Source organism: Mytilus californianus, unplaced genomic scaffold (assembly GCF_021869535.1).
Source record: "Mytilus californianus isolate M0D057914Y unplaced genomic scaffold, xbMytCali1.0.p SCAF_11, whole genome shotgun sequence".
In the NCBI taxonomy this organism is placed as follows: Eukaryota; Metazoa; Mollusca; class Bivalvia; order Mytilida; family Mytilidae; genus Mytilus; species Mytilus californianus.
Window position 1 is genome coordinate 15,897,232 of NW_026262593.1, and position 15,089 is coordinate 15,912,320.

The 15,089-nt window shown below is 31.0% G+C and overlaps 1 protein-coding gene across 2 annotated transcripts in view; it reads left to right on the top strand.

The window, feature by feature from the left end:
• The window catches only part of LOC127719658 (agrin-like), a 178,340-nt gene that overhangs the window by 30,305 nt on the left and 132,946 nt on the right, over positions 1–15,089 (top strand). For both annotated transcript variants that reach the window (XM_052225884.1, XM_052225885.1), the window contains exon 2: positions 10,671–10,706. In XM_052225884.1, coding sequence (XP_052081844.1) covers positions 10,671–10,706 — 36 coding nt within the window. The remainder of the gene's footprint in view (positions 1–10,670; positions 10,707–15,089) is intronic.

Here is a 15,089-nt window from a genome sequence, read left to right on the forward strand (position 1 = left end):
ACTTACAGATTGAGTTTGTGCTGTGTTGTGGTTGACCTTCAATTGTCCTTCATTTAAAACCATACTCTTGTCCCTTTTTCTCTTTGTTTTTGATACTCAGTCTGTTCCATTAATATGCAGTTCTATCATGTCTATATAGATAAGTATATAGATAAGTTACAGATGTGTGTTCAGAACTTTGATTGGTATCCTTTACAATTATTGTTACTGATTAGTATAGCCATAAATTGACCCAAATCTTTAATTGAGCCTTAAAAAAGTTCACTAAAATTTCACATGTCTGTAGCTTCAGGATATGCCAGTTCTTTTTTATATATGATTAGCCTTTCTGCACAGATGTTTTGCAAAAAATACGGAAGTACATATTTACAAAATTAAATAAACAGACACTGCATCACGGAGAAGCGATATTTCATACAAGAAAGTGCACAATATATGCAAAATATTATTGGACAAATAAGATTGCACTTGTTTGTTATAGACTTAATTATCCAAGTTGTTTATGAGGAGCTGAGTAATCATAGGATTCCATCATTTAATCTTAATGCTATGGCTTATTGCTTTGTTTATAAAACAAATTCATTTATACAGTTTCATTCAGAAATGTGATTAGAATTTGGATGGTGTATTTAATTTACTTCAAACGACTTTCTCATAATGAATGATTTTCCGGTAGGGATTGGATAGTTACAATTTGCACCAAGTCATGGTTAAAATGTCTTATTTGTAAATGACTCCACTGTGTAGAGAAATGAAACTTAACAAATAGGAAGAAGGTTTCAGCTTTATTGCATGGTTTCTCTTAACAACTAAGGAAAATTGCATTTTATGGCCATCTTCACAAATGCAAAGCCATTTCTTGCAGATTAAAATGAGACATTGACAAAATTTATATCGTAAACTAGACATACTCCAAATTCAATTTGAAATTTACAACCAATTTGAGTCACTATTCTAAAGTAGTATGTGAAATTTCACAACAGTTTGTAAATAAAGTTAATGACTTGTTTTTAGAATTGATCACATAAAAAAGTACCGGTAGATATTTTCCGAAGAGAATTTAAAATTTCTCTTTACACGAAAGAGGAACATAGTCTGTAATCTTCAGCTTACAAAAATTGTGCTGTGCTACCATGAAGTGAGACATATTGTTAGTCAGATCAGCTATTGGGCTACCCATGAGACTTGTATCACTCCTCGATTTTCTGATGAGAAATTTCATATAAATTTTCCAAAACTTTTAAAACGATTTGGTGATCGTTAGAACAAGTGCCAATTTTGTGAATGTTACAAGTGCAACCCCTCCGAAACGGTGATTGATTTCAATGCAACTTTATACAAGGTCATTATTGTAGATGAGTTTGAAACAAAAAGATACTTTAATCGCTCATATAGAACTTATGCAGGAAGAGGAAGCCTTTATAACAATTGATTTCTTACCATACAACAAAAGTTTAAGGATCAATAAATTGGAGGTGGGCTATAATTTTTTTTAGCTCAGTCATTTACCATACTTTCATTTAGCATCTTTGCTGAAATACAGATACGTGTGATTATAAGATTTATGGTATATATTAGTGAAAGTGCAACCTTAACAACACACAAAACCTCTAGATGACAAATTTTTGTCCTAAACATTAAGTAGATGTCTGTACAATATAGTGAACTCTAAATTAATCTGGGTGTAAAATAGTGGTGAAGTGATTGAAAAGAAACTTCAATATCTGGACCATCTGTTGTTATTTATATTGTATCTACAGATATTTTATGGGATGAGACGTGGTTGGTTTGATCTGTTGAACTCTCAAATTTTTTTTGTTATTATGCCCCCGCCGTAGCGGAGGGGGCATTAAGTTTTACCCTTATCCGTCTGTAAGTACGTACGTCCCAAAATTGGTTTCAGTTGTCTAACTTGAGTTTGCCTCAACCAAATGTTATGAAACTTATACACAATGCTAATTACCACAAAACACAGATCAAGTTTGAATTTTGGTGGCGTCACTTTCACTGTTCTAGAGTTATGCCCCTTTATAAATTGAAAAATTGCAAAATTTTTAGTTTCTGTTCTCTTACTTAAATTGCCTCAACCAAATGTTATGAAACTTATATACAATGCTTATTATCACAAAACACAGATCAAGTTTGAATTTTGGTGGCGTCACTTTCACTGTTCTCGAGTTATGCCCCTTTATAAATTGAAAAATTGCAAAATTTTTAGTTTCTGTTCTCTTACTTAAATTGCCTAAACCAAATGTTATGAAACTTATATACAATGCTTATTATCACAAAACACAGATCAAGTTTGAATTTTGGTGGTGTCAGTTTAACAGTTATAGAGTTATGCCCCTTTAAAAATGGAAAAATTGCAAAATTTTTAGTTTCCATTCTCTAACTTAAGTTTGCCTCAACCAAATGTTATGAAACTTATACACAATGCTTATTACCACAAAACACTGATCAAGATTGAATTTTGGTAGCGTCACTCTAACTGTTCTAGAGTTATGCCCCTTTATAAATGGAAAAATTGCAAAATATTTAGTTTCCGTTCTCTAACTTAAGTTTTCCTTAACCAAATGTTATGAAACTGATACACAATGCTTATTACCACCAAATACAGATCAAGTTATAATTTTGGTAGCATCACTCTAACTGTTTTAGAGTTATGCCCCTTAATTTATAAATGGAAAAATTACAAAAATTTTAGTTTCCGTTCTGTAACTTAAGTTTGCCCCAACCAAACATTATGAAACCTATACACAATACTTATTACCTTTAAACTCAGATCAAGTACAAATTTGGGTGGCGTCACTTTTATCGTTCTTGAGTTATGTCCCTTTATAATGTTGTATGCAAACGGGGGCATCATCTGTGTCCATTGGGACACATTCTCCATTAAATATTCCTATTACCAGTATTCCTTTTATGTATATAATCAACACTTTTGAAATTCTCCAAATAACAAGAAACATTAGAAATTACATAAGACTACCACTGAATATGAACCTGTTTTGAGTGATTTTGTTTAAAGAGTAACCTTAAGGAGTAGCCTTATGCTAAATTTTATTCTTAACAGTTGATAATAAAATTCAGTAATCTCCATAAATTTGTTTGTATATAAATTTTTGAAACTGAAAGCTCATGCAATATAATATACTGCAGGGGACAATTTCCCTCAATTTATTGCAATAGCATTATACCACTCTATTCTAATTGTTGGAATTTACATTCATTTCAATTAATTGACCAAAGTCTTAACATCAACAGTTGAAATATGATATTTTTGCATAATATTTTTACTCTAAAAGATTTCAGCAGTGAGCATTTTATATCATATTATAGCTAGTTTAATCAACAATAAATATATAGTATTTAAAAAATTATGTAAATAGAAAAGGAAATTAATTTGATTTCCCATAGGGCTAATTGAAAGGTTATCTCCCTTGATTAATAAGTGCATTGTCTTTGAAATTTGATAAATAATGAAAAAAAAAATACTTGTATATATGATCAATTTATTTGGCAATCGCATGCAATGGCAGTCAGCAGGGTTTAAGTGACACACAGTCCCAATTGTTTTGCAACAAATTTGTGACACATTGTCATAAAACTTGAATACGGTATTTGTGTGTTTTCATTGTATAATACAAATATTTAGACTTTACAAGGGAATCAATTCAATAAATGTATGACTCTGTAATGTATATGGAGTTTCTCAGTTAAATCAACATCATAAAACTCTTGAATTACATGAGTACATATTCCATTGAGTAAACATGATATCCTTTGATATGATATGTTGTAGTAATATTGTTTTGTTTGTAATTGTGAATTTTATTATCTATTATACCATTACCATAAAGTGAAGTGCTTTTTCTGAAAAGTAAACATTACTCAATTTACTATAGCTGTTGGAGACATAATCTTTGATGAATATGTAGATGATGCCCAGGAATCTTTAATACACTTAACGTATTTGCTGGTATGCTGGTTTCGATGGGAACATTGGCTAGAGGTATAGGGGAGGGTTGAGATCTCACAAAACATGTTTCACCCGCCGCATTTTTTGCGCATGTCCCTAGTCAGGAACCTCTGGCCTTTGTTAATCTCTTATGTTGTTTTAAATTTTGGTTCATTTAAATGTTTCGGAGTTTAGTGTGACGTTCATTTTCGCTGAACCAGTATACATTATTGTTTAGGGGCCAGCTGAAGCTGCCTACAGGTGCGGGATTTTCTCACTGTGTTGAAGACCCATTGGTGGCGTTGAGCTTTTTTCTGCTTTTTGGTCGGATTGTTGTCTCTTTGACAGATTCCCTGTTTCCATTCTCAACTTTATTTCAGTACCATGAGAAGAGTGAAGACCTACTTGAGAAATACAATGAAAACCAATCGTTTATCTGGGCTTGGTCTATTGAACATTATTTCAGCAGACTCGGTTTTGGACATCTTCAGTAGAAGAAAGGAAAGGAAATGGTCCTTGATTTTTCAGAATTAACTTTGAGAATTAAAAGCTGAAAGAAAGACTACTTGTTCACTGATAAAATAAAACATAGAGGAATGTGATTCTATTGATTTATGTATTTTCTCAATTAAAGAATTAACCTTGAAGTTGCACTGTGTTGGCTTAGAAATTGGGTTTTTCTAATGTAGAGTGGGTTGAGCCTGATTGGTTAACAAAATTAAAATATATGGTGGTGGCACCATATATTTTATTTATACCTTAAAAATACCTAAACAAGCTCAACTCACTATACATTAGAAAGACACAATTTTTCAGCCAACAATACTTGATTGTTTTTCTCTAATTAATTTTTTTTTTCAAATTTGTTTTCGAAAGTTGACTTGTTACTCATGAAAATAAGATTTCTGTAAGGTCATTTTTTAGTCATAGGAAATTGCGAGAATGCAATATTTTGCAGCATTTACCCCCTGAGCTTCTGGTGGCCTTAAGCGGCCCCATACCCCCTGCCATATGACTTCCTCCCCCAGCATTGAGTACACATCATGTTGTCTTAGCTACGCCCCTGATGGTTGTCTTATGTCACATCTTAATGTTTTTATATGCCGGTTTACGTAATATTGTGGTATACCATTGTCTGTCGTCAACATGTTGGACATTAACTCAAATATACGCTTTAACCAATTTTCATAAGTTTGGTGAATTGTTTATATCTATTGACTTAAGATCATCCCCTTTTGATTTTTATAAACTTTAGGTTTTTTTGTTTCAGAGTTATGGGATTTTATTCATAAAAAAGGGGGATTTCCAGTTTTCTGACAATAACTCAAAAATGCTTTGAGCAGTTTTCCTGGAACTTTGGTGACTGGTTTATATCTATTAAAATATTCTCTGTTTAGTTTGTTTTTTTTTTATAAATTTCTGATATGACATTGAGGAGTTATGGAACTTTATTCGTTAAAAAAGGGACAGGCGTATCATACGTTCATGGCACAGCTCTTTATTGGTTATTTGGAGAGAAGTACTAGTGTGAAGGTTTCTTTTGAATTTTTTTCACAACCCTTTTTTGGCTTGCGGTTTGACTTTGATACATTGTATAGACATCAGTTATATGTTTAAGACTGTTAGTTGACCTCTTCATGTCTTTGGTTATTTGTTTCTTTGGGTTGCTGTCTCATTCATACGATATCACATATCTCTTTTATTCACATTTGTATTTGGAATCAGGTATCTTCCATCCCATTTATAAATTTCAGTTTTAAGCACATGCATTTTTACCTATATATTATGATAAAGATGTGCATAGACTGTTTGAAATTGTAACTTGGGGTAAACCACATATAGTTTGACAATAAGATAAATTAATGTTCTAGCCAAATCTATTTGATAATACAATTTTTAAAGACAGACTTAAAGGATTTCCCAGAGGCCTGTTTTCTAACATTTTATCTAATAAGACTATTATTGAATTAAGTTTGAGTCATTTGGTTTTTGTTTTTTTGTTTTTAACCATTCAATGTGCCTTGAACTATAGACAAAACAAATTATCTACGTTAAAGCTTTGCTGTCAAAAATTGAAAAATTTGATCTACTTTTATAATGAAATAGAAATAAGCTGCTAAATTTCAAAAGTTAACAATATTAAGTCTGGTATCTCCTTGTTATTGAATAAGTGCCAAATAACAGTGCAAAATCTTACAAGAATTCCAGGTATGCATTTTCTACCCTTCTCTCTTTTTCATCAATGATGTGAATGTCATTGTGAGACCTTTGGGTATTTTTTTTTAAATTTTGTCAATGTTGTATATTTAAAACTTATGTTATATTTATACATTGTCAGTGGTTTTGAAAATGAGAGGGAGTTTCTTGGGTACAACCTCATTGAAGGGCAATTAATAACATAGAGATCAGATGCAGCCCAGAAACTTCTTGAAGTTGGAAAAATTCATTTGATTGTTGGTTGTTTAACATCCAGTGGCAAATATTTCATGCAGGTTCAAGATGATCCTGGAGTTTGATAGACAATAGATAATCTGTATATTGCTATTTTCCTAGGCAATGTCAATGACTTTAGCTTATGATGTCATCACATTCAAACTCTACTCGACTGAAAGATACTTTATCTCAAATGAGTTACAGAGTAGCTTGAGATGGAAAATTATCACATGGAAATATCAAGGAAAATTTAAGGAAGTAGCAATATTTGATTCTAATTTAGATTACAGAATATCTTTCATGCCATTGTCATATATGTCAATAACTTTCCTTTTTACTCTCACCATTTTTACATGTTAAAAGCTTTAGGCCTAATATATGGATATGTAATTGCTAAAAATAGTATGTGTTTATCCAAGACAAAGGCATTGTTACAGAATATTATTGATTGTGAACCTGAAAGAAGGTGGTATATTATAATGAGAGTCATTAATTAACCCAGGAAATTGTTAAAGATTTCAAAATTATGTTTTTTTTATTGACAACATGAATAAAAAGATATATTCTGGAGAATTCAGTCAAGAAAAAAGGTCATTTGTGATGTCACTATGACCTCACATGCACATGATTTGTTAGATATTAGAATAACAAATAACAAATGGACTTTTGGTTTTTAAATCTTACATATTAGCATTACTTTTATCCAAAATATAATTGACTCATGTCAACATGTCTTACAGCAACTTGTTCTTTCAGATAAATTAAGATATTGCTCATATCTAAATATTGATCTTAATTGTTAGGTAATTGGGACATTTTTTTTATCAGACTAAGGTCAAAGGGCAAGTAGCTCGCCTTTTCTGTCTTTTTAGCTCACCTGGTCCAATGGGCCAAATGAGCTTTTCTCATTACTTGGCGTCAGTTGTCGTCCGTTGTTGTCCATTAAATTTTACAAAAATCTTCTCCTCTGAAACTACTGGGCCAAATTTAACCAAACTGGGCCACAATCATCATTGGGGTATCTAGTTTAAAAAATGTGTCCAATGACCCTGCCTGCCTACCAAGACGGCTGACATGGCTGAAAATAGAACATAGGGGAAAAATGCAAGTTTTGTCTATTATTTTGAAAACTGTTATAAATAGAGAAAATCTGACAGGGGCAAAAATGTTCAAAATGTTGAGCTCTACCAGTTTTCCATATATACCTCAAAACTGTCAGATGACTTTTTATAGGAGTTATTGCCCTTAAACGACAAATTTTACCATTTTTTTTCATTTTTGCCTATTATCTTGAAAACTATAAATAGATAGAGAGAAACTTTAAATTGCAAAAATGATCATCAAGACAAGTTCTACAAATAAGTCTGCAATTGGTCCAAATCGTCAGTCGACTCCTTATTAGAGTTATTGCCCTTTGATGATGATTTTTGTCGAGCCTTCGACTTTAGTCGAAAAAAGCGAGACATAGCGATCCTACATTCCGTCGGCGTCGTCGTCGGCTTCCACAAATATTCACTCTGTGGTTAAAGTTTTTGAAATTTTAATAACTTTCTTAAACTATCCTGGATTTCTACCAAACTTGGACAGAAGCTTGTTTATGATCATAAGATAGTATCCAGAAGTAAATATTGTAAAAATAAAATTCCATTTTTCCCGTATTTTACTTATAAATGGATTTAGTTTTTCTGCCGGGAAATATTACATTCACTCTGTGGTTAAAGTTTTTAAAATTTTAATAACTTTCTTAAACTATCCTGGGTTTGTACCAAACTTGGACAGAAGCTTGTTTATGATCATAAGATATTATTCAGGAGTATATTTTGTAAAAAAATAAATCCATTTTTTCCTTATTTTATTTTTAAATAGACTTAGATTTTCTGCCAGGAAACAACACATTCACTCTGTGGTTAAAGTTTTTAAAATTTAAATAACTTTCTTATACTATTTTGGATTTGTACCAAACTTGGACAGAAGCTTGTTTATGATCAAAAGCTAGTATCTAGAAGGAAATTTTGTAAAAAAATAAATCTGTTTTTTCCGTATTTTACTTTTAAATGGACTTAGATTTTCTGCCAGGAAACAACACATTCACTCTGTGGTTAAAGTTTTTAAAATTTTAATAACTTTCTTTTACTATTTTGGATTTGTATCAAACTTGGACAGAAGCTTGTTTATGATCAAATGCTAGTATCTAGAAGGCAATTTTGTTTTCTTCCAGATAAAATTACATTCATTCTGCAGTTAAAGTTTTTAAACATTTATTAGATTCATAAACTATCCTGGATTTTTACCAAACTTGGACTGAAGCTTCTTACAATCAAAAGATAGTATCAAGTGGAATATTTTTTATTGATGTACTTCCTCATTTTTGTAGAGCCTGTGATTAACAGAAAAAGTAGGCGAGACACTGGGTTCCGCGGAACCCTTACGAATTTTTACCATTTTTTTGCGTTTTTGCCTTATATCTTAAAAATTATAATAGATAGATAGAAACTTAAATAAGCAAAAATGATCAGCAAGACAAAAATTAGATCTACAATTAAGACAGTTAATGGAGGAAATTTTACCATTTTTTTTTGCTTTTTGCCTTATATGAGAAAAATTATAATAGATAGACACTTTAAATCACAAAAATGATCATGAGGGCAAGATCTACTAACAAGTCAAATTTTGCCGATATAGTTGGTAGACTGTCATTCTTTATAGGAGTGATTGCCTTTAAATGAGGATTTTTTTTACACTCTTTTGTATTTTGAGCAAAAACTAAAGAAGATATAGAGAAACTAAACAGTCTAAATGATCAGCAATCCAAGATCAACAAAACAAGAAATTTTGGCATGAATTCTGTTCTCTACAAAAGAGAGTGTCCTTTATTGAATATGCACATAGACCAAGGTGAGCGACACAGACTCTATAGAGCCTCTAGTTTACATTTCCAAGTGAGTAACAATGATAACTTTAGAATATTTTTATACTGACACATTGTTATTTATAACAGTAACAATACCAATTTGACTGCATCAGATGCCTATCTTTCAACAATCAATGTCTCTTCTGTGATGATTTAGGCTAAAATATTGGAAAATGGAAAACCTAATACAAACATTGAAGAGCCGATAAAACCAAAAAAGGACCACTCTATAGATGTTTATACATATTTATATTTCCCGGATGATTAATATTACATCCCTGATAGACTGTGGTATCTAATATTTAGATCACTAATAAGACCATTTTTTGTTTATCCATGGAATATACCTTCCTCAATCTATTTATCAGTCCTAATCTTTGTAAATGGTTGTAATCCTCAGAATCATTATGTCTGGCTTTGAAATCTAATATTGCTTTAAAATTGAATATTTCATAATCCAACCTATTTTATCTTTGACAATTTTAACATAGGAATGGAAAAGTTATTGATTTTATCAAATTTCATTTCATTATCCAATGAGATACTATTTTTGTTTTTAACTTTTTAGAATGTTTGCTTAGTAATGATATTGCTTTAGAGATTCCATTAAACTTAGAATTAGTTTAAGGGAAACTATAAATTGCAAAATTGGAATGGGGACAGATAGGATGGATCTAGATAAAAAATAATTTCATGAAATACAATAATTTCTTAGTCATAAATGGTCTCTTGTGGAAAGATGTGTCATTGGCAATCATACCACAGATATCATTATATAATAAAGGAATAGTGCTCTTATTGCTGTTCATCATTTTGAGTGTTTCTAGAATGTGTTTCATCATTAGCTTAAGTCCTTGCACCTTATAACATAAAGACCACAACTTGTGTTAATTTGAACAGGTACTCTGTCGTATTTATCATTAACTGTATACCTTCTTTTATGTCCCGCCTATGATAGTTGTGGGCATGATGTTTTCCTGTCTGTCTGTCAGCCAGTTTGTCTGTCTTTCTGCTCTGCATCAGGTTGCCAAATAAGGATTTTGAACCCAACTTTGCTGTTCACTGACCATTGAAATGTGATAGTATGACTAGAGCATGGTGTCCTATGGACACATATCTTGTTGAACTATGTTTGTAGTATGCTGTATTAATTGATTATGTTTATTGATGTAAGAAGTGAAATGTATAATTCCTCATATGTACCTCCAAAAGAAGGTGAAAAACATACACTTCTCTGACTTGTTTAAAATTGAAACTGAAAACAGGTTTGAAGCATTATTTTAAAATTACATTACACAAACACATAAAGCATGAAATGCAGTTTTCTTTTTATTTATAATGAATTAAAATCATATATTTATTTTTCAGATGTACCATTTGAACCCCCAAAAGCAGAACAACAAAGTAAGTATAAATTATCATGTAATCTGCTTAGTGATTTTGTGTCAGGAATTGATATGTTAAGTAACCAACAATCAATCAATCATGAATTGATACACCTATCTTTTCCATTAACTGAATCATGTAAGATTCCATTTTAAAATCCAATCCAATATGTCTAATTTACTCTACTTGCAGCAGTTTGCAAATATTTCATCACTGTAGTTGGCTATATTTTCATAGATTTTAAACCAGTGTACAGTATTTTCTTATGAAGTTGTGTATACAGAGCCATACTGAGTCCTACACCAGAGAGTCTAGGTGAAATTCAAATTGAAGAAGGTACCAAATTTACATGAATAAAGTTACCAAATGGTCTTCTAGACTTTATAGGGTGAATTTGAAGATATAAAGTCTCAAGCTATTGCATCATGTGCAAAATTGATTTATATGTACAAAATGTCCTTAGATGACTGGAATAGAGATACAAAATGTATTAACATTATCTTTGAACAAGGATAGAATATGCACTCACAAATTTCACTTTAAAGAAAAAAATTAAAAGCGCTGACTTTCATTCTGGTTTGATTGAACTTATGATGTTGTGAAAACAATCACATTTAGTCTGTGATGTTGAATATGATTTAATAGGATTCATGAACAAAATTTGATCGGAAAATTACAAATTTACACTTCATGTATTATCAATTTAGCAAATAGAGCTGCTTAGTAATCTGTTACCCAGAATCCAGTCTGCAGAATGAGGTTGCTTAATTGAATTTCATGTATATATACTCTTAACCATGTTACATTTCATGGAAGGAAAATGTTTAAATGTCTGACAGTTTTATTCAAGCATGCATTAAAGTTACAACTTATCATGTGCAATAAAAAATGAAAACATGGTCTGTAGCAAGTTTATTGGTTAAATTTTTCTAATAATGTAGGTTTATTGCATGAATATTGTCCAGAGTAGATTTTAATATTGCATGACCTGGGATTGCAATACCGGTATATATTTTATTGTATAGCAGAGTTTTGGAAAAAAACATATTTTTGTCACTGATGATGTTGATAATTTGAAGCTTATTATTTGCACTATAGTGCAGTATCATAGAATATTGGATGCTAAATTTTCGTTATGTTTGATGGGAAATATTTTGTTTCTATACAATAAAACATGTTCTTAGTATTTGTGAATGTATTGAAATTGTTGACTGGGCTAATTTTGTGTGATTGTAAATTTTACTAATTTTTGGTTATATATTTGTATAGGCCTTATGTAAAAGTCTATGGAATGTGAATTGCATTGACAAAATGATTTACCGATAATTGTAGTTTTATGTCCACAGTCAATAACATTTTATGGTATATGTCATCCTGATAAAAGTCATAGACATGACTTATGTATACAATCCTTTGTTTACCATACAAAGGCCACACAAATTGGATTTCATTTTCTATCACTAATAGACTGGTAAAGTTTTAAAAAAATGTATCTGCTAATGAAAATGAAAAAAGATAAATTATAATACTCAGTTTAATCAAAGAATTTAAGAGTTAAAAAATAAGTTGTGTTAGCATTTTGTAATTTTAAGATTTTCTGCATTTTTTATACCCCCACCAGTAGGCGAAGGGGTCATTAAGTGTAACCCTTGACCGTCCTTCCATCCGTCTGTCCATCTGTCTGTCCCATTTTTTGTTTTCACACTTTTAACTTAAGTTTTTCACATCCAAATTTTATGAAACTCATACACAATGCTAAGAAGCAACATTTACAGACAGAGTTTGAATTTGGGCAGAGAGTCACTTACCATTCTAGAGTTATGTCCCTTTATAACTTGGAAAATTGCAAATATTTTGGTTTCTGCACTTTAACTTAAGGTTGCCTCATGCAAGTTTTATGAGACTCATACTACAAAATGCTAAGAACCAAAACTCGCAGACAGAGAGTTTAAATTTGAACAGTGAGTCACTAACCGTTCTAGTGTTATGCCCCTTTATAACTTGGAAAATTGCAATTTTTTTCATTTCTGCACTAGCAGTGACATCAAATGCTCTCACGTATTTGAGCAAGTTTGAGCGGGGGCATTTGTGTCCTCAGATACATTCTTCTTTTATTTGTATATATAACTGTGACTATAACTATAAAAAAATAAAAAAAATAATTTAATGTATGAATTGAAGAAGTTCTTAAGTTGATATCTTTACCAAAAGGTTCATTACTCAATGTTATATAAATATAATAGTATGATATAATTTTTTTAACAACAATGTTTCAACAGAGCAAAGGAATATCTGTTTCCTTTGTAAAGATTTTTCTTTCCTCAGATCTTATTCATTTAATTGAAAAAAAAAACAAACATCCCTTATGTTAATGGGATACTTGATACAGAAAAAAAAAATAGTTGAGAAGATACTTAATGACATGGATGTAAGAAACTATAGGCAAATGTATAGCAATGAGCAAAACCCATACTGTATACTATAGTAAGGTACACTATAACGAGCAAAACCCATACTGTATGCTATAGTAAGGTAAACTATAACGAGCAAAACCCATACTGTATACTATAGTAAGGTACACTATAACGAGCAAAACCCATACTGTATGCTATAGTAAGGTAAACTATAACGAGCAAAACCCATACTGTATACTATAGTAAGGTCAACTATAACGAGCAAAACCCATACTGTATGCTATAGTAAGGTCAACTATAACGAGCAAAACCCATACTGTATACTATAGTAAGGTCAACTATAACGAGCAAAACCCATACTGTATACTATAGTAAGGTACACTATAATGAGCAAACCCATACTGTATGCTATAGTAAGGTAAACTATAACGAGCAAAACCCATACTGTACTATAACGAGCAAAACCCATACTGTATACTATAGTAAGGTACACTATAACGAGCAAAACCCATACTGTATACTATAGTAAGGTACACTATAACGAGCAAAACCCATACTGTATACTATAGTAAGGTAAACTATAACGAGCAAAATCCATACTGTATACTATAGTAAGGTACACTATAACGAGCAAAACCCATACTGTATATTATAGTAAGGTAAACTATAAAAAAAAACCTGACATGAATGTTTAAACAACTCAAACAAGATTACCAAAGGCCTGATTTACACTTCAACAATTAACGAAATCTAAATAAGATAGAGAAACTAGCAACAACCGCTGAATTACAGGCTCCTGGCTAATGGGACACACAGCTTGTACTGTAAAACTCCAATCTTCTTTAAAATGTCCAGTGCTTACATTCTATTTTTATATGCCCGTTTACGGGACGTATTATGGCATACCGTTGTCCGTCCGTCTGTCTTCAACATGTTGGACAATAACTCAAAAATGCTGTAACCAACTTTCGTGAAACTTTGGCGAATTGATTTAATATGTGTATTGACGTAAGCTCCCTTTTGATTTGTATAAATTTTAGATTTTATATTTCTGAGTTATTAGATTTTATTTATAAAAAAGGGGGGATTTTCCAGTTTTCGGACAATAACTCAAAAATGCTTTAATCAGTTTTCATGAGACTTTGGTGACTGGTTTATATCTATTAAAATAAGCTTCCTTTATTATTATTTTTTTTTTAATTTCTGATATGACATTGAGGAGTTATGGAACTTTATTCATTGAAAAAGCAATGGGCGTATCATGAGCTCATGGCACAGCTCTTTATTAGAGATATAAACTATTAAATGCATTTTTTAACCCCTCCCTTGTAGACTTAGTTAATTTTTGTTTGCCAAATACATCCTTTTGATTGACAAGATAAGCCATATATATGTACTGTGATGATGTATAGGGTCTTTGAAGCCTCATAATTTCAGATTCCAAAGCAGACAGTTATTAATCGAGACATTTGAACAATTTTGAAAGTAAACAGCATGCTGTAACAGTCATTAGTTTTCAGCACACCCCGTATGATTGTAAATTTTCAATATCAATGAAAGAGGAAAAAAGTTGGTAATTCTGTATTACATCATACTGTTTGTCTTAAAATTTGACAAAATGACAAATAGATAATTTCAAATCTATGAAATCTGATTTAATTTTGCTGTTTAAACATTCTTCACTCTAAATTTGATTGAATGGAAATGGTACTGAAACTTGACTTTTGATGATATCTTATGCTTGCAGGGAAGAAAATGTAAATTGATAATACAAAGTAATTAAGTTTTGAAAACTTCATCATAAAGTGCAAGATATTGGAATTCTATCTGCACATGCTGTCAGATTGGAATTTATTACCGGATCTAGATGATATAATGTTTTTTATTAATTGTCATTTACATGATTCAAGGGAAATATAATATGGCATATTTATCAATAATAATATTATTCTTGGAAATAAAAAAAATGTTTGAGGAAATGTTATAA